The sequence below is a fragment of the Archocentrus centrarchus genome, chromosome 13, assembly GCF_007364275.1.
Source record: "Archocentrus centrarchus isolate MPI-CPG fArcCen1 chromosome 13, fArcCen1, whole genome shotgun sequence".
NCBI lineage: Eukaryota > Metazoa > Chordata > Actinopteri > Cichliformes > Cichlidae > Archocentrus > Archocentrus centrarchus.
Genome location: NC_044358.1, coordinates 38817988 through 38838983, shown reverse-complemented (window position 1 = coordinate 38838983; position 20996 = coordinate 38817988). Strand labels below are relative to the sequence as shown.

At 42.2% G+C, this 20996-nt stretch overlaps 1 protein-coding gene across 1 annotated transcript; it reads left to right on the top strand.

The window, feature by feature from the left end:
• The first annotated feature begins 7737 nt into the window (after positions 1 to 7737).
• On the top strand, positions 7738 to 20880 carry gap43 (growth associated protein 43). Its single transcript, XM_030745494.1, has 3 exons — positions 7738 to 8031; positions 14653 to 15292; positions 19643 to 20880. The coding sequence occupies exons 1-3, from the start codon at positions 8002 to 8004 to the stop codon at positions 19720 to 19722; spliced, it is 750 nt and encodes a 249-aa protein (XP_030601354.1). The 5' UTR covers positions 7738 to 8001; the 3' UTR covers positions 19723 to 20880.
• Positions 20881 to 20996: the final 116 nt, after the last annotated feature.

Here is a 20996-nt window from a genome sequence, read left to right as displayed (position 1 = left end):
AACACAAAGCGATAAGTCCTCATTCTGTCTCATTTCTTTTCTATTTCTCAGTCTGCTCATTCATGTCCTCTAGGTTTTAATAATTCACACACTGCTGTGGTGAAACAATTATCATTCCTGCTTCATCTGAACTGCCATGGCAACAGCTTACTCAAATGAAGCAGGGCAAAAAAATGTGTGTGTGTGTGTGTGTGTGTGTGTGTGTGTGTATATATATATATATATACACTGCTCAAAAAAATAAAGGGAACACTCAAATAACACATCCTACATCTGAATGAATTAAATTTTCTCATTGAATACTTTGTTCTGTACAAAGTTGAATGTGCTGACAACAAAATCACACAAAAATCATCAATGGAAATCAAATGTATTAACCAATGGAGGCCTGGATTAGCGGTCCTGCTGCTGGGTTGTTGCCCTCCTACGGCCTCCTCCACGTCTCCTTGTGTACTGGCAGTGCCTCCAGTACACAAGGAGACGTGGAGGAGGCCGTAGGAGGGCAACAACCCAGCAGTGTCTCCTGGTAGTGCCTCCAGCCTCTGGACACTACGCTGACAGACACAGCAAACCTTCTTGCCACAGCTCGCATTGATGTGCCATCCTGGATGAGCTGCACTACCTGAGCCACTTGTGTGGGTTGTAGAGTCCATCTCATGCTACCACGAGTGTGAAAGCACCACCAACATTGAAAAGTGACCAAAACATCAGCCAGAAAGCATAGATACTGAGAAGTGGTCTGTGGTCCACACCTGCAGAACCACTCCTTTATTGAGTGTGTCTTGCTACTTGCCAATAATTTCCACCTGTTGTCTATTCCATTTGCACAACAGCATGTGAAATTGATTGTCAATCAGTGTTGACAAATGGACAGTTTGATTTCACAGAAGTTTGATTTACTTGGAGTTATATTGTGTTGTTTAAATGTTCCCTTTATTTTTTTTAGCAGTATATATATATATATATATATATATATATATATATATATATATATATATATAATAAAATGTGTGTATATGTATGATTGAAGAACGAAAGATTTTGTGGATAAAGGAGGAGACTATTTGGATTTTCTGTTTTCCAGGCTGAAGGGATATAGTATCATTACTGTTAGATTCTATCACTCACTAGGAGAGATTTACTGCTCCAAATGTTGAGCCATATAACATCTATCTTTCTGAATGCTCAATTATGCAAAACGTTTTGTGAAACATCTGTTTCTATCGATCTAAAGTCTACCTTTGGGTTTAGCTGTGATTATGACCGTCCCCAGTGGAAGTGCTGCAGATTTACCTGATTTGCCCAAATTTATTTCAGCTGTCAGATATTGTTACTGGCTGGAAATCGGAGGACGTGTTGGAACAAATCTTAACAGTGAAATGCAGACTTCTCTAAAGCAGTCACATGTGTGTAATAACCAAGTAAGTAGTATTATATTTGGACCCACCATCACATACACAAGGTTTTTTGTTTTTTTTTTAACTTTATATTACTTGATAATTTGAATATTATGCCAGATGTAAAAACAAAGTGGTGACCTCAGGGTGGAAAAGTGGTGTAGTTGCACTGAATGTGCTGATCAGCTGGGGTCTGTTCCCCCTGTAGTTTAGCATCATCCCACAGTCCAAAGACATAGTTGTTGGGTTAGCTGTGAGTGTATTTCTGTCTCAGTTATGACCTGTGGCCATTTTTGAGCCCAATACTAAATGAGTAAACATGGAGGGACTGTGTAGTGCTCTGACATTTTAGATGTTCAGGGAAAGAATAGACTGCTCACAGCCAGATTTTAAGAATAGATGATCTGAATACTGAGAATAAAGTTTTAGATGAGAAAAACTGATAGAATGATATCTGTTTTACCATAAATACCCATTTTTACAGTGTCTTGCTTCAGACTTGAGTCCAGAGGCGCTCTTGTCACCTCTTGGATTTCATTTGAAACTTGTGCTGAACGCTTTGGTGAAAAAACACAGTTGATGGAAGCTGTGAGCATAAACATGTAACTTGACATAAGCAGAAAATGTTGGAGCACAGCAATTTGTGGCCACAACACCACCTCCATCAGTCGATTTAGACTTAGGTGAAGGAAGGTTGTCAGCGTGTCTGCTCAGAGTACAGCAGTCAGCTTACAGTGAGAGATGTGTGAGAGCTGGTGTTGATGATCTGAGGTGTACAACACATTCTGTTGGTTGCAGTATTGTGCTTAAGGCATACATTTAGCACTACTTTAACAGTACTGCAGTGCATTTGTATTACGTGTGTACAAATTCATAAGGATGTTTGTAAAGAAGGGAAATGGCACTACACGAACACACTCACCCAGCCATGCATACCCATCTTTGCATCACTGTGCTGCTTTTTCTTAACATTTACTTTTATTAGATCTTGCTCTGTTTCTCAGCTGTAGTTTCTTTCCAATTGTGTCCAATAAAATTTGCTCAACAGCGAACAATTTTCTAATATGTGACACTATGCCCGCTTCCAGTAAGAGTGTTTTTTCTTTTTATTCTCTCCGATGTTGGCGTTTCAGCATAGTGACACACACAATGTGTCACCTAGCAGGAAAAAAAGCATTAGCGCAAGTCACCTTGTATGGTAATAATACCTCTGAGTGCAAGCAGACCCCTCAACAGGCCACTTACTTGCTTTAACTTGACAACTGATCCCTGTAATCAACGTTGCTGTCATGTCAGTCACTAGACATGAGACAGGCCTCAGAGCTTTAGAATCAGCATATTGGGTTTACCACTGCAATGCTGTCCTATTAGTGTTGCACTTTCATATCTTTTCTATAGATGTTTCAGTATGATATGTGCAATATTCAGATGATTTGGGACTTTCTGTTTATGTGCCTCAACATTAAAAAGTTGCCGGGTCTGGACAGTCTATCTCCCTTCTTTTTGCACCTGGCTGCACATATTATTGCTGAGACAGTGCTTTACATTTTTAATCTTTCCATGCAACAGAATACTTTTGTACTCCCTCTGATGAAAGGTGGTGATTTTTTGAAAGTCAGCAATTACAGATTCCAAATTGTATTTTGGCCAAAGTTCTTGAAAGGCTAGTGAATAACAAGCTTAAGAGTTATCTGGATGAAAATAGTATTTTATCTCCTTTTCAGTTGGGTTTGCAGAGTACTGTAGCTTAAAAGCTCTCAATGACATTTATGACATGTTGTATGCAAAAGAATACTGTGCCACTCTTTTTATTGATCAAAAGCCTTCAGCACTGTTGTACCATGGCATTTTATGTCAGAGGATATTGGAAAGAAGCCTTTCAGATCAAACTTTTGGCTGATTTTCTAATTACCTATGGTTTCTCTTCCACTTTTTTAAATGTCACTAACAAAGTTCTGCAGGGTTCTGTCTCGGGGGCCTACATTATTCACTATTTATGTCAATGAGGTGGGACAAAGTCTAAATGCAGCTGCCCCATTTTTATGCAGATGACACGATTATTTACTGTTGTGCTCATACCGTCAACATGCTGTTTGAACACTTACTGTTAGCTTTCGACAGTATCCAGTTACAGCCGTTTCAGCTCAAGTTGGCTTTAAATGCAAAAAGAAAAAAAAAAAAACAAGGTCATGTTGTTTTCAACCTGAAAGAGCGTGCTGGCAGTACTTCCCTCTCTTTTATGTTTCCAAAGCATTTCTATTGAAACTGTGGCCACAATTCTTGTGGGTATTGTGATCAGTGACCATCTTTCCTTTACGTCACAGATTGACCACCTGTTAAAGAGACTGAGGCTGAAGTTGGAGTTCTCTTTTCACAGACAGATTGTGTTTCTCTTTTATTGCAAGAATAAGGCTTGTTTCTGCCACCTTTTTACCCATCCTGGACTATAGTGATATAATTTACACACGCGCCCCTGCTCATTCTCTCTATCTGTTGGACTCTGTTTATCATGGGGCATTAAGATTTAGAACTGGCTGTAAAACCCCTAAAACAAAACTGTACTTTATATTTACTGGTTGATTGGTCCTCATTGGCCTCATGCATAATGGCTCATTGGTATCATTTTATCTATAAATCTATTTTTGGTTCACTCCCTTCTTATTTGTCAGATTACATGTTGCGTAAGCAGTTTAGTCATAATCTGCAGTCTCGGGACTTTATTACATTCATTGTTCCATCAGTTCACGCAGAATTCGGAAGGAAGGCGTTCTCCTTTTCTGCTCCGTCTTCATGGACTACATTACAGAAGGATTTGCAGCTCTCCCAATTGATTTCACTCGTAGATTTTAAAGGACTTATAAACAATTCTGTGAACTCATCACTGGGAACTTGTTCTTGTTTCAATATGACTGTGCAAACATTTGATATTTTATTCACTATTTTATTGTTTCTATTTTATTGTTATAAATTTATTATGCTTATTTGAAACAGGTCTCGCTCGCAAACGAGACACTGAGTCTTAATGGACTGCCTGTATAAAGCCTGTATCTGGAGTTAGATGACAGCAAGAGTCTGTTTATTTGCTCCTGTTGCTCCTTTAATATCATGTTATTTAAGAACACATCCTCATCTAGGGAGGGATGCATGTTGTCCAGACTGAAAGTATAACATTGAGTAAAAATAACTTGTAGCATAGTTTATGTACAGGTACACTGTTGACGTACATGTCAAAAAAAGAGAATGTTTCATATGGCTGTTGCTTGTAAATGAAATAAAATTAAGAAACAACCCAAAACATGAATGAAAATGCAGTGCATTAATAGCAGTAATATAATGGCTTTGGTCTGCACTGTACCTCGATTCTTCACGGTGCTCTGCATTTTCTACAGCTTTATGTAAATAGTTTCAAAACAGCAAGAGAGCTAACACTGCGCTGTGAGGAAGCACGCTCAGATAGACTGAGCAGCAAATGAATGGCTTTAGCTGATGACTTAACAAATATCTGCGGGTAGAATTAAAATGAAAACGTGTCAACGCATGTTTTGAATGACATATTTAATAATTAAATGCAGTAATCCCCTCCAAAAACGTCTGTAATTCCATTTAAGTGTTGCCAGAACAAAACCTCTTGAGTGTTCCTCAGTACTGGCAGAACACTGTGGCATTATTGATCTCTGTGGTCAGTACAGCAGCAGATTCAGCTGCTTAACAGAACAATCAAGTAACTGGACATGCATTAGCATAGAGTCAGTAGGAGCATCTTCTTCAGGCTGGGTTAATTTTCTGTCAACTGCAGGTCAATCTGTTGCAACTGCAAATGGATTGTTTGAAAGACCCTCCCACACACTCTGGCTGCAGCCTAATTTAGCTCTGTGGAATTCAAGTATTTGCATTTCTTAAGTTTTCACACCCCCCCCCTCCATTATTTTGAAAAAGGAGATCATGATTGGCTTTTGTATTCCTCTCTCAAATGATTTGCAGCCAGTGGGCTTTTGATTTGAAGTGTCACTTGATGTTTAAATATTGATGCTGTTCATTAATGTGTGAAAAATTGCATTAATTTAAATTCTGAATGCATCTGGATGAAAACCTCTGGGTAAACAGAGTGAAACTATATTTATATTGATGAGAAACAGCAGATTGCTTTAGTAAGCTGCCATTCACATGTTCACTTTAGATTCTATTTTCAGGTTATTATTGAAAAAAATCAGCAAATATTCACATTTCAGAGGTGGAAGCCACTATGACAATCAATTTACCATCACAGTGGTTTCTTCTTTCTTTTCTTTGGATATACTTCTTCTGTTATATTCTCAGCTGTGCTCTGCTGGCTGGTGAAAGCTGTGGGAAATGCCTTCTTGCATGGTGACTCAGTGGTTAGCACTTTTGCTCACAGCGAGAGGGTTCTGGGCTCAAACCCTGGCCGGGCCCTTGTGTGGCCTCCTGCTTTAAAAGAAACACTCTAGGTGATCCTGCTTATTCATAGTTTCCACTGTCGTCAAACCTCTGTTGTATTTCTTTTCACTTCTGTTCAGAGTTTTCCTCGAATTTCCACCTGTTTGTGCATCTGATGTTGGTTACACCTTTATAGAAGCAGGATCTCTGACCTGCATCTGGACAGAAAAAGTCCCCTCCCTTCGGGAAAGCACTTACCTGGTTATCACAATGGGATGTGGTCTGTAAGCTGGACCTCTTCAGTATGAACGTGCATACTGTATCTGTGGAAAAGTAAAGCAGGGCAGTGCTGAGAACATCATGCATACTCAGCACAACCCTGCATTATTACAGTATCTGTGTCACTGGCCATGATGACACATAGTGATGATGTAGCACAGCCATGTAATGGTACTAGATTTTTGCCTGTGCGGCAGCAGCGACCACCGGGAAGGCTGAGGCTCAGCGGAGCAGGTTAATGATTTCCCTCCAGTGAACTGCATGTGGAATAATCCTGTAAAAGAGAAGAATAGCAGAGCGCAACCCCTCAGGTCTTCTCCTCCTACTCTTCCTCTTTCCTCTATCCATCCCTGGCTCTGTCTGTCCCCCCCCTGTTCTCCGTCCCTCCCTGCATCCTCATTGTGTCTGTAGCATCTGCTGGCGCTCGCTGGTGTCAGTGCGGGGGTGGGGACTCTTCTGACACCGCTGTGTGTCTGTGTGCATTATGAAAGGCAAATACAGAGTGTGGGTGTTTGCATGACCATGCGCCTGCAAGCCTCACTGTATTGTAATGGTTTGAAATGTAGTTCTAGGGATAATGCATGCCTAGTGCCTGCTCATTAAACCGGAGTGTGTGCAAATGTGGACACAGAGGGAGGAAAGAAAAGAGGAGGGAGGTAGAAAGAAAAAAAAAATCAGTTTGCTTCTCCCGCTTGTCTGCCACACCCGGCCTTCTTGCTTCCTCCTCCTACCTTCATTGCTTTCTATTTCTCTCTGTCTCTCTCTCTTTCTCTCTCATAGACACACGCACACACTCCTCCTCCTCTGCTCTTCGAGTCTATCTGCTGGTGTTTCCATGAGAACAGAGAGCGCTGGGTACAGGGAAGGGTGGGGGGGTGGGTGGGGGGGCGCTGGCGGATCGGTGGTGCGGGGTGACGTGTCCTAAAAGCAAAGAGTGTGTGTGCATGTGCACGCGTGAATGCGCCTCGCGATCATCACTGCTCTCTTTCACACGTCTCTCCTGGCCAAGAGTTGCTCCGGGCTGTGCCAGAAAACATGCTTTTGGCATTGCTGTGGTAATTTGGAAATAGAGCTCCTGGGCTTATAATGCTGATCTGAGATCCAGAGCCTGTAACACAGAGTCTGAGAGGGATTCTGAGCAGTCAGAAGAGGCAACTTCCATTTGGGAGCCACAAAAAAAAAAAAAAGAAAGAAAAAAAGACACCTCCCTAAATATTGGGAAGGGGGTGGAATAAACTAGCAGTGCTGTGATGGTATTGACGGCAAAAAAGCAAAATATAGGTGAATTAAAAAGGCTATATAATAGTCAAAACTGACTGGAGGTATCCAGTCAGTTATTAAGGGAGAGCCTTTTTTAGGGTGGGGCCGCAGCTTTTGCTGGAGCCAGGCTGTAAGGGAAAAGGAGGAGGAGGTGGGTGAGAAGATGTAGAAGAGAGGAGTGCTGATCTAAAAGAGGTGGGGGAGTTCATCACTATGAGTGAGAAGAAGAGGAGGAGGAGGAGGAGGAGGAGGTGGAGGCTGGAAGAAGAAGAAGAAGAAGGAGAAGAGAAGGAGGAGGGGGAGGAGGGGAATAGTGTGAAGGAAAAGAGAGGAGGAGAGAGGGATGGATGGAGCGAGGGTGAAGGGAGGGGTTTAAAGGGTGGGCTCGTAGTCATTGTCAGGCAGCGAGTAAGAAAGAGTGAGAGAGTTGCACCCAGGCAGACTGACGGGAGAGCGCGTGTGTGCAAACTGGGATGAGTAAATGTACTGGGCGGCTTAGCTGTTGATACAGCCAGAGAGAAAGAGCGAGAGAGAGCGCGCGAGAGAGAGTGTGTGTGTGCGCGAAAGCGAGCGAGCGAGCGAGCGCGAGAGAGAGAGGGTGAGAGAGAAGTGAAAGGGAGAAAAAAGGGAAGAAAAGAAGCAGAGAAGAAAAAGGGAGGATACTACAACTATGCTGTGCTGCATAAGAAGAACCAAACCGGTAAACTGCTTTGATTTGCTTTATCAATATTTTCAGCTTCACCTCAGCTCTGAACTTTGTGACTGTTGGGTTTTGGTGAGATTAGGAAGCATGAGGGGAGATTAGAAAAAAAAAATGTTAGTGTAATTTTCTTTGACTTGGGGCCTGACTTGTCTTCATAGAAATCTATCCATGGAGCCCAGACACGCCTAGTTAATGTGATTATCCTGCATGAATGGATGTTGCCACAATGTCTCTCAGACCTCACACTGTACTTGTAGAAATGCACAAGAATGTAATATGATCCCGGGCAGCCGGCATTTCCTCTTATTGATTAAGTGCTTGTAAAAAGTGAGCTATTATTGAAAGGCACTTGATAGATTATGTATTGTCTTTAATATCAAAGCTGAAACACACCCTGATTTATCCACTAAACTCAATCAAATCCACCGGTCAGTGATGCTTCTTATAAATTTAAAGTGTTCTCTTAACTGATGCCTTAAATGGGGGGTCTTCTGTATTTGTCTTATCTTGAGCAGAAGTGGGTGACACAGGAAAGTACATTTCCACAGTGTGAAGAAAAAAAGGGTGGGGTACGGACTGAGTGAGCAGCACCATCATGTCAGTGGCCTCGAGGGGGAATACAATGGGAATAAATGAGCATAAATGGATTATCATAGCCCTCCAGCTTTTCAAGTGGATGCTGTCAATGGAGGGTTCTATGAAGTGAGCACTCATTTAAAGGGTGTGAAAGGGTGGTGCTGGGTAGTTCATAATAACCCATGGCCAGTCTCGCCGGTAGTGAACATTAAATGAAAGGAAGGTGTTGCATGGAGGTGGCACTCACTCATTTCAGCAGCTATCATGGTGGTTCTGCATGTGATCAGGGCGATGTTCCTGCTGTTATCTCAAACTGATTATGATTTTATCGGACCCATAACATGCTGAATGCCGGTGGCACTTGATTGCTTCTTAAATGTCAGCCTGGATGAGTCATATTAGCTCTGGCAGAGAATATATAGAGAGAGAGAAAGGAAGAAAGGCTTGCTGAACTACATGCAGGAAGAGCAGGATGGAGGGAAAGAAAGAGGGAGAAACAGAGGCAGGGTGGTGCACATGGAGGTGGATCAAGGGAGGGGAAAAGGGAGGACAGAGAGAGGGAAGGCACTGATATAGAGGTGAAACAAGGACTGGGACAGGGAGTGAGGCTGTGAGGTATGGGGGAAGGTAGGGAGAGGCATGCATGCAACAAAGCAGAAAGGTGAAGATGGAATGAAACTGGATGGTTGCTACAACCGGCAGTAATGTGGTGGTGACAGAGCGTGGGGTGACGGCTGGAGTAGGTGAGCAGGCACGAAGGTGAGGAAGAGAGAGGCATGAGGAAACGTTAAGGAAGAGAAGCCGGCATGCTGCACACTGCAGCCATGTGGGTGAGGCACGAGCTTTTTCCTACAGAAGGCTGTCGCCGCCTCAAGCGTGCACCACAGGGAAAAATGTCCTCCCAGTCTACAAGCACTTATCTTCGTGCTTCTGCATTTGAGCATAAATTAATCCAGACAGACTCTGCGGTCTTCATGGATGGATGAGCAAAAAGCATGATTTTCTGCTTTGAAGCATGGCAATAGTGCTGTGGGTCCTGCCATTGTGGAGTGTTAAGTGCTGTTGCAACATCTCCACTGTATGGGAGTGGCTACTGGCACCTAGTTTAAGTCCCATCTGTTTTCTCATCCTCTTGCTTTGTGCAGCTTTAGAAGAGAATTCAACCCCAACCAAATGGTTCTCACCGCAGCATTTTGGCACATAAGTCCATATTGAACCGAGGTCCTGGTTGTGCTTAAGCAGAACTTGAGCAGAATCAAATCCTGCCCAAATGTGCTCTTCCCTAACTCTGCCCTTAACTCTCCATCTCTACTTCTTATCTCCTCCATCCCTCGCACAACCACCATGTCCAACTCTTGCCCTTTTCCTCTGGCATCACTTCCCTTCCTCTTTCCTCTATCTCTGTCTTGTGTCTGGCTACCTATGGATGGTGTGCTCACTCATTTGCAGTGTGTGACAGCTCTATTTCTCTGTTTGCATTGTTTGTGTTTATTCTTGTGACAATGTTGGCTGCTCTCCTGCACAGGTCACTCGTGAAAAAGAGATTCTTAATCTCAATGAGACTTTCTGCTGCTTTAGGCTGTAATAAGGAAAATATATATTCCCTGCCCCGATGAGATCAGTGGCGATTGCAGAGCCTTTTGTTCAGCCAGAGAGCCGATGTAATTGAATTAAAGGCTGCTCCAGAGGAGGTAATGAGGCCGGCATATGGCTTCTTATTAGTTGCTGCAGAGCATCTTTTCCCGGGCCATCGTAAAAGAAACAGTACATCCTTTAACACTGCTCATCAATTCACCGTCAAAGGAGAAAAAAGCGCGAGAGGAGGGAGAGAAAGAGATGGCGAGCGGGGGCTGTGGCAGTCACCACCTGAGCCCCCCTCTCCTCATCTGCAGGAGATAGCCGGCTAAAAGGGTGTGGTGCTCCGCTGTGCCTGTGTGTGTGTGTGTGTATGTGTGAGAGGGAGAATGAGTGGGTAGCAGTTTGCTCACGGAGAGTGAAAGACGACAGGGAGAGAAAGAGGGAGATATTCAGCAGTTCCAGACAGCAGCCAGTCTTTGGTTCTTTGCTGTCTGGATGATTCTTGCAGAAAAGCAGACACAGCCATAGAAATGAGGCTGAAGAGAGGTGTCATGGCAGAGAGAAATATGTGCCACCAGCACGGTGGCTAATAGTCTCTCTACCTGCTTGGGAACTGTGGTGATATGACAACTGTTCAATGGAGTTTTTCCATTTCATTTAAACTGGCCAGTGCTCTATACAGTGTATTTTATGACTTATAATAAGCCAGTCTGTTTTATTATATACACATCTTCATTATTAAAGTAAAGCTCCACCTGTTGGCTTAGTAATAAAAGGGTGTCTGCAAAATGTTTTTTCATTATAAATGCAAATATTACTTTTAGCATTTCTCTCCTCTCTTGCTTGCGGCATTCAAGGCTGGGCGGAGTGGAGAGGTACAATCTCTTCACTTGAATGGATCAGAATTGTAATAGTAATAATAATAAAAAAAACCCCCACAATTATACACCCTGCACAAATGCATTAGTGTGAGCTGCGGTCCGATGGCATCAACCTCGCTTCCTCCACTGTGTCCTCCCCTGTCCCCCCCCCCCCCCCCCCCCCCCCCCCCCCCCCTGCCTGCTGAAACAAGTCCCTAATGGCACTCTAAATGAGGCAGCGGGAAGGTGGTGGATTGTTACTTGTGTCACCATTGGGGGATGGTGACTTTGTGTGTGAGTGTGTGTGTGGTTATGGATAAAGCCATTGACTCTGGGGTGTGGTTCTTACAACAGCCGGTGCCCACCCAAGGACAGAGGCGGTCAGGGAGAGACAGCTCAGACTGCAGCTGTAATAGACACATCCAGCCGTCAGATAATGTACTGAGCACATTTTAGCATGTCCATTTTTTTTTATCTTGGCACGCTTGCATTTCGATAAACCTGTGAGCTCTTGCACATTTACACCAGATTCAGTTGTTATAGGTCAGCCTCTTTATAGCACAGTGCCAGTTTGTCCTAAAGCGAGCATTAAATGTTGCTACATCATACTACAGTTATCATAAATGCATGAGGATTGCATAATTGCTGGCTTTACAATCTTGCAAGAACAGCATTATTATCTTGCAAACATTCCACATTTTCTTGGAGATTCAAAGCAGTCTTCAGTGGTTAATGTACTGTATCTATGGCAACCAGAGTGACTGTGTGCAAAAAGGAAGCACTGCAGGCTAATTGTAATAAACCCTTTGACTAACTGATAATGCAAATATGTTGTCTCACTGCAAATTAATCAAGGAAGAGTTTAAATAGCCACAGAGTCTTGGGTTGTATGTGTTGCCTTATTTATGAATGAAAATGTGCACCTTATAGACACCGGGTGCAAAAGCGCCTGCAGGAGGGTACGTGACCAGGGTTCAATTACCGGTCAGAGGCTTCAAGAAGCGATTCTTAAATGATGTGCAGTGATGTTTCTGTTTAGATTAAATGGGATTTAAATATACTAAAGGCAAGTGTCAGCCATGAAGCACTGGTTCATTATGGGCCAAATGATTTTTGTTTTTTTTTATATCAGAAGTGAATCCATGAAGAAAATCACAGCGCAGCAGTTTTGGAGGGAGATGCACTGACAAATATCGATAATTCAAATGATGATGCTACAGTTGTGGTTGAACCATGATGATGATGATGTGTCTTCCTGTCTTCATGCACTCACATGAGATCATCCAAATTTTATTACATTTCCACTCGCACACATCCCAATCTCGAAAGTAAATGACATCGCCCCCCTCTGTTCCAATAGTGATGTCATACCCCATATTCCCAAACACCCTCATCCATCGCGTTCTCTTTCTCTGTCTGACTCACTGAATGCAGCCACTAAGTAATTCTATTAAGAGTTAAGTGCTTGGGTCAAATTTTTGGCAATTGTAACCACCTATGAGATCAGACATAATAAAAGCCCAATAAGTCACTGGAGACCTGCATATTATTAAGAGTAGAGGGTGTGGTGGTGGTGCTTTGTCTGCCTCCGTGCTGTCTGTTCTGCCAAAGTTTATTTCCACACCTAATAGCTGAGAGCTTGTTTAGCTCTAGTTCAGATTTTAAATATGAATCGTTTTATATTTAAGGAGCAGTGTTGAGCTCCTGAAAAACAGGAGCAGTGGATTTCATTTATCTGTTTTATAATATTACAGTGCACAAAATTACTTTGGAAGATTGTGCATATTAAGAGTTGCACGATGGCTTGGGGGCAGAATTTACACCCTGAACCCAGGGGAATAAAGACGGAGGAGGCGGATATACGAATACAGCTGCACTCTGCCCTCGCTGCTCCAATATTGCACTGACATACTGACCCTGAAGAAGACGTGTTGATTTAGGGCCTCTGGCTCCTAAATCATTCCACACAGATGTGATCCCTCACACAGGCAGCTGCCCAAGCCAAACCTCATATCCAATATAGTGATACACCGGGACACAGAAACATACAGAGGGGGGTGGGTGCAGCGGCACGGAAACTCTTTCCACTCAGATTCTCTGACCTTAAACAAGATGTCGCTGTATCTTGGTGACACAGATATTGATGTAAGCACATACATATTACTCCTTTGCCCCCTCCCACCACACCCCACCACACCCTGCTGCTGCATCACATTCCTTCCTTTGCCATGCTGATTACTCCACCTGATTTATGAGTTCCTCTTGGCCCGCTCCCCCGAGGGGTCAGGTGCACTGCCAATCAGGCTGACATATAGTCTTTCATAGCACCAAACAGCAGACAGGCCTGTGATGAGTTAGCACTCTGGTTGTCAAGGTAACCTTTGATGGTTGGGAGGGGTATGGCAGTGAATGCTGAGGAGATTGTAGCAGGCAGCTCGTTCCCTAGCAGCCAGACATGGAGCTGCTATACTGTACCCAGAGAATAAAGATTGGCTCTGATTTTGAACACTGCTCATAATTTTGAAGATATCATTAGCAGAGACTGCAGGGAACATTAACGGATGCCACGGAGAGCTTCTACATTTAAGTTTAATTATTCACTAAATCTATTTCAGGGTTATTATCAAGAGTCTAATATCAGCCTCGTGCCTGGATTGAATAACTGCAATAAATGCCTGGAGACATTTGTCGCAACCTAAAATCCCAACGTGTTGGGTTTATTATGGGGAAACATAAATCACCACTCTCCAGCACATTAAAATGAGCCAATGACTAGATTGACTCTATTGTCAAACTAGTCATAAGAAAGTCTTGATACCTAGAAGGACAAAAAAAAAAAAAATCTGCTGTTTTCTCAAATGGTTTTCATTTGGTGCTGATGCTACACAACCTGCATGCTGCTTGTTTTTGCTTCATTACGCTTATTCACATTCATTTAAGGTTTTTGATTGGTTAATGCTGGCAAGAAAATATTTTACCTTGATTTGTTTGCCTATTCATTTTGAATGTACTGATTCATTTTGTGTTGCCACTTTCAGTGCTCATCATTCATTCCTTTATTTGATTTGATTTCTTTTCATTAGATTTATATGACTCATAGCACAACCCACTATTTGATGGACAGCTATGGATCCAGATACCAAAGGTAATATCAAGGAAAGACTTTCAATATTACCCCGTCTACTGTCCCGTTCCTAACTCTGTTCCTCATCTCATCCCTCATCACTTTTCTATATAAACACGTCCTGAAACCTTAACCTTCTGCCAGTCTATAATTTTCCTGTAATTGTTAGAAATATATATTTACTAAGTTACCCCATTTCATGGTATACACTTTTATCTTTTCCTGACTTCTGACCTTTCAGCTGTACTATTTGTTGTATATTTTAGTGGGATTTTAAGCAGAAAGAAAGTGTGTCTTCTGCTGATCAAGGAACAGATCAATAAAAAAGAGGGATACACACACACACACACACACACACACACACACACACACACACACACACACACACACACACACACACACACACACACACACACACACACACACACACACCACTCTTACGGTAAAAGTTAATCTGGTATATTGTCTCTTGCCTGCCAGGTGGAGAAGAATGAGGAGGCGGATCAGAAGATTGAACAGGATGGCACCACCAACAAACCTGAGGACAAGGCCCACAAGGCTGCCACCAAAATACAGGCTAGCTTCCGTGGACATATAACTCGGAAAAAGATGAAAGATGGAGAGGAAGAGAAAGAGGGAGACAGTCCTGCTGCTGCAGAGGAGGCAACAGAGGGAGGAGAGGAGGCAAAGAAAGAGGAGGGAGAAGATGCACCTGCTAAGCAGGAGGAAGCTGCAGGTGAAGAGGCTAAGAAGGAGGAAGAGGAGAAAAGCCAAGCCAAAACCCCAGTGGCAGACAAGCCAGCTAACTCTCCAGCTGCTGCCGGTACAGCGACGTCTCCTGTAGCGGCCGCCCCAGCTGCTGCATCTCCTACGGCCGCTGCAGCGCCCTCTGAACCCCAGAAAGAGGAGCCAAAAGCAGAGGAGAAAGCTGAGGAGAAGCCCAAAGAGGTGGAGGCCCCAGCGGCGGCAGCCAAGAGTCCCACCACAGCCACAGCTGAAGAGAAGAAAGAGGAGGAGAAGAGTGAAGATAAAAAGGAGGAGGCCAGACAAGCCGATGTGCCTGCTGCTGTCAGTCCGACAGCTGAGAAGGAGGAACCTAACCAAACAAAAGATAAACAAGGTATGCAGAATGCAGCAGAGCTCCATTCAGTTAGGAACAAGGGCATGCAAGCAGATTCTTAAATATGCATATGTTAGTGAGGGCAGTGAGTTCAGGGATAAAAATAATTCCAGTCACTTCCACCAATCAAAATGCAATTACTTACTGTAAATATAAAACAGAGAAGAATAGGTAAGCTTTTACATAGTCTGCTTGGCAGGCTCCACAGGACATAACTGTTTGTTGAGTCTTTGGGATTTAAGGATCTTTGGCAGCGCTCCACCATTCACTGGTTAACACAGAGACACAGCTCAATATAAGATTAGACAGCCTTGTAACGCAGCCTCTGCAAGATGAAAACTCCATACTGATTATACAGAGACTGGGGCTAGAAATGTAGGCTCGAAAATGATGAGCACTGGTCAAGAATGTTGTACAATGTGATATTTTCATTCTGGGAAGAAGAAAGTTGCTGTTTGCATAATGTAAAAACAGCAGGATTAAGGACATTAAGGTGAATGAACCTCTCAAATGGCTTTATACGAGTTCATATGAGGACTAATAGTTTATTGAAAATGAATCATAAAGAGTAATAGTAATGGATGACCCAGTGTCTTCCTTTGTGACAAGGTATAGCATATCAAAATACTTGGTAAAATCTCCTCCAGCACTGTCACGCGATGTCCAATTACAAAAGAAATGTGGACCCGAGAAGAAACTGGAAGGCCATAAAACGATATTATTCCACTGATATAACACTCTCACAAAATACACTTGACACGAACTCATGTTTCTGGTCCAAGGACTCTCAGACTGGGTCAGACAGGTAGTTAATGGAGCATGCTCAGTCTGGAGTTGGTGGGGGGTGTGAGGTGGGAAACACACACATGCACACACCAACTGGAGAACTACACAGAAAGTAGGTCACCTAGGCAGCACTGTCTCCCTGTTGTCATAGTTACCACCTCGATGGGATAGCTGGCCTGCAATGGAGCAGTGAGGGTAGAACAGGTGCTCTGATTTAAATGAATGATTAATGATCCCTACTGGTCACGATCCGCACTGGGGAAGTCTGTCATAAACAAACACTGCCTGACAAAGATCTGCTAATTAAGGATTCACTGCTGTCCACAATCTGCTTAACTTAACAAAGTGACTCGGAGAAAAAGAAATGAATATTAAGGTTTGCTGCACACAGGAAAGAGTTGGATTCACAAGGACTCAGTTCTGACTGCAAAAAGAATAAGGCAGCCTCTATGACAACTTGTAAGTCACTTTACTTATAGTCAACTTTTAATGGTATAGTGGATAGGACTATATATTCACATATAATAATATGCTAAAAGACTGTATTTATAAAGCACTTCTCTTACATTAAAAGGCAGCAACAAATTTATTAATAAATGAAAAGAAATAGTAAATCATTTAAATATTGGTTAATTTGTAAAACTACATATACATTAAAATGAGGAGGTTAAAAAAAAATACTTAAAAAACAAACCATCAAACCATGACTACTGAATGTCCTGGAAATTGTAATCAAAAGTGTAGAAAAAAAAGACAGCAGAATACTGAGGTCTTAATCTTGGTACAGTGAGCAGCAGTGAACAGAGAGATCTCAGGATGTTACTAAAGTTGGGAACCAGAGCAGAAACTCTAGAGCAGTGTTTCTTAAACTGTGGGGCGCTCCCCATTGGTGGGGCACAGAGTTGAACATTTCTACCCACTCACTTCTAAGTTTTTAATATACAATACTGTTGAACATCACATTAATTCTCATGGTGGAACAAGGAAATTAGCACATGTTAACAGGTATGTTAACTTGACGACTAGGAAAATTCTCCACCATCACTGTCTTTTGTGATGCTGCTTCGTTGGACCTTGCTATGCTATCATCCGGCTAAGTGGGGCATGGTGTAAAAAGTTTGAGAACCACTGCTCTACAGTGAGCTTTTTATATATATATACCTGGTGAAATGTTGGAAACAGTTTTGTTTGTGAACTGTTACTGATTAAGATACTTTTTGGGGAACAGAACACTGAAGCTGTCAAAAATGGACACACAGTCTTCTCTGTACCTTTAATGAAATCAGCTGAAGACTTAGATCAGAATCAGTTGTAACACACAGAGATAGGGTTCTCAAGAGAGAAAACAGGGCTCATTACAATAACTGCTGCACATAGTCGGGTGTCATCTGCATAGCGGAGAAAATGAATACTATGCTTATTGATGTTGGCACTTTCTGGAAACATCACAAGCATCAAAAGTAAAATTCTAATGCATTGATTACTGATATCTGGCACTTTCACCAGCTTCTTTTTTGACATGATTGTCTTTACATTATTCTGATTTTTGTGAACCTACCAGCTTTATGTCTGAATGAGCACCCTGGTCAATTTTGTGAACACAATCTTAACACATCAGACCTATTAATGTTTATCCATCCCTCTCAACACAAATCTGAAAGCATCCTGTCATATTAAGACAAACATGCACATATTTAGGACTCCCCTCTCACAGTTCTGCGAATGGCTTGGCTTTGCAGAGAATGCCCTAAACTACATTAACATGTATATAATGGCATTTTTTCCTCACCTAATCTGGCTATAAATCCAAAAAGATTAAAAAAGAATTCCAGTTCAGTAGAGATCTGTATCTCTCATTGAGCCTTCATGTGAGGGGTGGTGGTAGCGCTCTCTGATCTCAGACCTTAGTCTCAGTGACAATGGCAGAGAGAACCAATCATTCAAAAGTGTGGTTACACTTCACTTCAGTCGATGGTCACAATGCTCATTGCCACAATTGCAACAAGTCTTTTGCTGCGTGGCTGTTCTTGCACCTCTTGTGCATATGTCTCATTGAAGCTGTGAGAGCCACTAATGTAAAACTCACCTCAGTGCGAGTGACATAATGGCGTCAGTTTAAAGCCGGCAATGTTACCTGTCTCATGTCTGAGAAGAGCTTTGCACTTCACTGCGTTCACGATAAATTATCTGTCATGATCTCATTAGTATTGTTTACTAAAAACTTAGAAGTCAGTGGGTAGAAATAACAAAACACTTTAGGTGTTTATTTCCCCCCCCTCATCTGCAATCTTTATACACGAATGCAACAAAGCTGTCATTTCAGCCAGTAACTGGTGTAGAAAAGTGAGCTAGCACTCATGTCAGACACTAGAAATGACAAGCTTTGGCTCTGTAAATTGGGCAAAATTGGATTTGCATTGCACAGTTCAGTGGCTGTAGTGAAGGACATTCTCAAATCTGTCATAGTGGCTAACAAGCTAATTACCTCTTACCTGGAAGATCTGGTATGAGTCATGCTGTCTTGAGTCACACACACAATTGGGCATTAATGCATTCGCTACCGCAGACATGGTTGCCCCACTTCTCTCTGTCTCTCCTGGCCTCGCCCTCACACTTACACGCGCACGCCGGGACACACGCGCCGCGGTCTCCATTGCAATGATGTCATTCCTTGATGTCTCCTCTTTCTATTTAAAGGATATGAACTCATCGGGGTGTGACATCACTGCACTGAGATCACTCGAATAAAAAGTTTGAGCAGACACAATAAAGACCCCAAAACCAGTGTAGCTCATGCATTGTGCAACAAGGTTTTATCCAGTATAAATTAGATTTTTTTTTTTTTTTTGCCTTTTTTAGCAGCTAAAAAGCATCCAGCTACAGGATTATTAAGAGAGACTTTAATGATTTCATGATAAAGAATATAAAGCACCTGAGCAACGTTACCCATGAATCCCCATCAGCAATTGCTTTGTGATGCATCATGGATTGCTATTCAGCAGTGTGCACCTCTTAGCACGTTATCGTTGGATGTTATTATAGTGCAGTGCACTCTGGGCATCACACAGTATCAGATGTGACAGGCCAAGATGCTCCTGTTAGCTTTGTGATGCCAGTTCAAATGCTTCATGGGTCCATTAGGAGCACTCTCTTCCTTTATTATTTACACAGTCAGTGTGGACTTCAGACACGCTCTCAGTTTAAATGAAGCTGACATATTGTGAACAGCACAGAATTACACAGTTCCATCTCTGTATTATTTTTTTTTCCAGAGTGAAGATATGAATATTTTTAGGATTTCTGAATGTTACATGCCAGTTTTTTTTTTTCATATAGAGGACCCCTCTGAGGTGAAATATTTAAAACATCAAAAATCGTTGAGGCTCTGTATCTCAGAAGCCCCAGACAGACAGAGCTTTATTACTCTCCTCACCATGTAAAACCACCTCTCCACCTCTCTCTTTTCCCCTTTCTCCATCCTCCTTTCATCTGTCACGCCCCTTCTCTCCACCCCTATGTCTCCTTTTCTCCCCCTCTCTCTATCTCACTGCTTCTCCCATTAAGATGCTGCAGAGGAATCTAAAGGAGAGGAGGCCACCCCAGCAGATGCGGCGGCAGAGGACACTGAGTCCAAGGATCCTTAAGGCAAAGTCTAACCTAATGAAAGCAGAATTAAGTATGAAGAATAACACAAAAACAAAAATCTAAAAAGGTTGCTCTTTGCCTTCTCAGTGTGAAGGCAGTCCATTTCTATTTGTTTGTCATTTTTTGTGTGGCAATGATTTTCTCATGTTGGGGGAGTTTCCAGCGTGAAGTTTTTTGGCTCAAGCTAATACTGTACTATGCGCAAGTGATGATGATGATGATGATGATGACGACGATGATGATGATGTTGATGTTGATGTTGCTGATCTTTATGAAAAGTGATTGTTACCACGACGGCGATGATGCTGAGGTGGATGATTTCACTATTTGATGTAAAACCGGCGGATTGAATGCTCCCAACTGGATATTTACACATTTAAAATGCATTGCCAATGCGCCGTACTTTATTTGCATTGTAATGCACTTTCTTTAGACACATTTTGCAAATAAAATCCGTACTGCAAGTGCACGCACAAAAAGACAACCAGGTTTTTAAATGCAACTCAAGTTTTCAACACGATCCAAGCGTATTGAGAACACAGCAAAGAGGTAATGTACTGACACACTGAATGGATAATAGAATGTACAGTTAAATGTGTGACATTTCCAGTTGGGCAGCTTTATCCTGAATTCCAAAAACAATATTTACTCAACTTTCTCTACTCTGCTTGAGTCATTCAAGCTTGGTTTACACCCCTTTTGCAAACTCTGTTTACTCACAATTACAGTAAAGGACCTGTTGCCATTTAAATGATGTGATCCTATAATAAAACTCTAGAAATCAACTATATTATTGATGTAACTGGCTCTTACATATTACAATTTGTGTTCTGCCAAACAAACATGAGACCATAGCATGAACCACTGAACCAGATGCATGATGGGAACTCTCCCTCTGAGAGGAACTTTTTCGCAGTCACAAAAATTTAAGAGGTGTGGCGGCTTCTTTTTGATGTCTTTGGTGTTGTTATGACAGTTTATATGAATTGGAAAAATACTCTTGCACTGATGTTACAAAAAAATAAAAGGTAAATAGAAAAATCAAACAAATGAGCAAACAAACAAACAAAAAAAATTTCCTATGTTCCAGTGAGTGCAATGTCCAGTTTCAATCTTATCAAGGAGTTCAAACTTGTGAGAAAAAAATATGAAAAAAATAAAAATAAAAAATGGTTTCAATGTCTGTTTTCAAAATAAAGCAAATGTGCCAATTACCATCATAAGCTGTGGAGTTTATTTAAAGCCTAGTAGAAACATGCTGTCACTTCAGAGG